Raw genomic sequence first — 3026 nt, forward strand, 5'->3', positions numbered from 1 at the left:
CCCCCGCGCCCCGCAGCCCCGCGCCCCGTGCCCTCCCTCTTCGCCCACCCCAGGACCGCTCGCCCCTCCCCTCCCGCCCCCACTCCTCCGCACCAAGCTCAAACCCCGCCGACCCCGGGCCGGGTCCCCCTGCCCCCGCGCCCCGCCCCGCTGTCGGGAGTCCCGCCCGGATCCCAATCCCAGACCTGGGAGCCCCACCCAGCTCTGGGGGGGGGGGAGCGGGGGCTTTGGGTCGTGCCCTGGCTCAGGGGAGGGCGGATTCCCCTCTTCCTCCTCCCCCTCCCCTTCCCCTTCCTCCTCCTCCTTCCCTTACTCCTCTCCTTCCAGCCCCGACCGCAGGGGTGCGCACCTGCAGAGCCGGGGCACACCCACGCCTGCGGGGCTGCACACGCGCACAAGGACAACGCACACACATGGGGGCACGGGGCACACACAGATGGACAGCACAGAGCACACAGCGGGGCACAGTGCACACACACAGATGGACAGCACAGAGCACACTCACAGCGGGGCACAGTGCACACACACAGATGGACAGCACAGAGCACACTCGGGGCACAGTGCACACACACAGATGGACAGCACAGAGCACACTCACAGCGGGGCACAGTGCACACACACAGATGGACAGCACAGAGCACACTCAGCGGGGCACAGTGCACACACGGATGGACAGCACACAGCACACTCACAGCGGGGCACAGTGCACACACACAGATGGACAGCACAGAGCACACTCACAGCGGGGCACAGTGCACACACAGATGGACAGCACAGAGCACACTCACAGCGGGGCACAGTGCACACACAGCACACAGGGGACATGGCACACCACATGGGGGAAAGCACAAAGACAGCACACACGGGTCACGGCGCACACACGGGTACAGTGCACACACAGGGACAGCACACACACAGGGACAGCACACACACAGGGACAGTGCACACACGGGGACAGCGCACACACGGGGACAGCGCACACACGGGGCACGGCGCACACACGGGGGACAGTGCACACACGGGGCACGGTGCACACAGGACAGTACACACACGTCACACACAACAGGACGCAGCACACACACAGGACAGTGCACACACAGCACACAAACAGGGAGACCACACACAGGGCATACACAGCACACACACAGGGAGACTGCACACACAGGGCACACATAACAGCACACATGGCAGGTGCTCAGTGCACACACAGGGAGATTGCACACACAGGGCACACACAGCAGGATACATAGCAGGTACATGGTGCACACACATAGGACAGTGCACACACAGCACACACACAGGGAGACTGCACACACAGCGCACACATGGGGACACAGCGGGACACCCACCGCACTCCACACTGGTGGAGACCCGCGTGGCGGCCACCGCCGGGTGTGGAGCCCTGGCCCCTCGCTGGTGGGTGGGCAGGGACTTCCACTGCCTCTGGGGAGCGGCTGAGGGAGAGGGCACTGGAGCTGTGGCCCTGGCTAGCCTTTGTCTACCCTCAGGCCTGGGTGTCCCCGGCCGCCGTGGTCCAGTTCAGTCCAGGGGCTGGAAGGGCCCCGATGCTGTTCTTGTGGGAGCACTGGCCAGGGCCAGCCCGAGGACTCAAGCTCAGTCAGAAGGGAGCTCACCTCCCTGCTGTCTGGGGAAGTATGCAAGCCCTTGAGCCTGTGAGCAACACCCAGCCCTGCCTCAGTTTCCCAGGGGTGGGGCTGCCCCAAACCCAGGATTCCTTCCAGACTCCATTGTCCTGGTGCTGGCATCAGCCCCCTGGGATCTGATTCCAAGGTAGCTGTGACTTGATGGGCCCGAGGGGGCGGGGCGGGGAGGCTGTGAATTAGAGCGCAGGTGCCCGCCACCGCCCGAGGGAAGTGAGCCAGCTGAGCCACATGCTTGCCTGGCTGCCTCCTCCCTCCCGAGACAAACACGGGCGGCAGGGAACCCCTCTGGTGGGACCCGCCCCCCGGGGAAGCCCCCGGGAGTGTGGAGTGTGCGCACGAGGTGCTGGCTTGAGTGTGGTTGTGTGCAGCCAAGCGCAGTGGGTGTGTGGGGTGTGTGCGGCGTGTGTGTGCATGTCAGTGCACCCCCCACCCCCAATCCCCCCTCCCGGATCCAGACCACCCCGTGGGGAAAAGAGGGGCCTGGTGTCAGAGCCAAGACTACTGGCTGAGGGCGGCAGCCAGCCCCTGCTCTGGGCTGATTCCCCTCTTCTCTCCGCAGATTTTCCGCCGAGCAGATAAAAACGGTGAGTCCCCCCCCCCCGCTGTCCATCTCCTCCCCCGGCTGTCCCCCCCCCCCCCGCCAGCCCTGACCCTCATGTTGGGGAAGCGTCAGGCAGGGAAGGGGATGCAGGCAGCTTCCAGCTGCAGGCTGAGCCCTGGCTCTGCTCCCTATCTGACAGCCCGGGAATAACTCCTGCTTTTGGGAAAAGCCAAGACACTGTGTGCAACGGACACTCTTTTGGGGGGGGGGGTTCGTGGGCCTGAACTCTGGGCCTGGGTGCTGTCCCTCAGCTCTTCAGCTCAAGGCTAGCGCTCTACCACTTGAGCCACAGCGCCACTTCTGGCTTTTTTTCTTTTTGCTTATGTGGTGCTGAGGAATCAAACCCAGGGCCTCAGGCATGCAAGGCAAGTGCTCTACCACTGAGCCACCTTCCCAGCCCCCAACAGTGGACACTCTTAAAGAGAGTTGGGGAACACTGCATTCATTTAGCCAGACAGTGCAGCCTGGGCGGGGGACAGGTTAGGAAATGGGGTGTCATCTGCCCCCCAAATCCTGCCTTCCCCGTCTTTGTGGGCTTGAGTTCAAGAGGGCTGCCCTGGCCCGGTTACGCAGCGTGGTCAGCACCATGGGCAGTGGTGGACAGAGGAGCAGCGGCCTCCGTGGGGGCCGAGAGGCCACGGGCCCTGGAAGCTGCCCCTGGGGATAGAGATGAGCAAGATACAGCAAGGGGGACCCACCCCACGCTCAGGGAGGACCCCCTCACCCCACCCGACCCCCACCCCACGCTCAGGGAGGACCCC

The 3026-nt window shown here is 64.6% G+C and overlaps 1 protein-coding gene across 1 annotated transcript in view; it reads left to right on the forward strand.

Moving 5' to 3' along the window:
• The first annotated feature begins 1325 nt into the window (after positions 1-1325).
• Necab2 (N-terminal EF-hand calcium binding protein 2) overlaps positions 1326-3026 on the forward strand; it is a 16526-nt gene continuing 14825 nt past the window's right edge. The window contains exons 1-2 of the mRNA XM_013012702.1: positions 1326-1416; positions 2120-2248. Of these exons, the coding sequence (XP_012868156.1) occupies positions 1326-1416; positions 2120-2248 (220 nt within the window). The remainder of the gene's footprint in view (positions 1417-2119; positions 2249-3026) is intronic.

This window comes from Dipodomys ordii, unplaced genomic scaffold (assembly GCF_000151885.1).
Source record: "Dipodomys ordii isolate 6190 unplaced genomic scaffold, Dord_2.0 Scaffold18, whole genome shotgun sequence".
NCBI lineage: Eukaryota > Metazoa > Chordata > Mammalia > Rodentia > Heteromyidae > Dipodomys > Dipodomys ordii.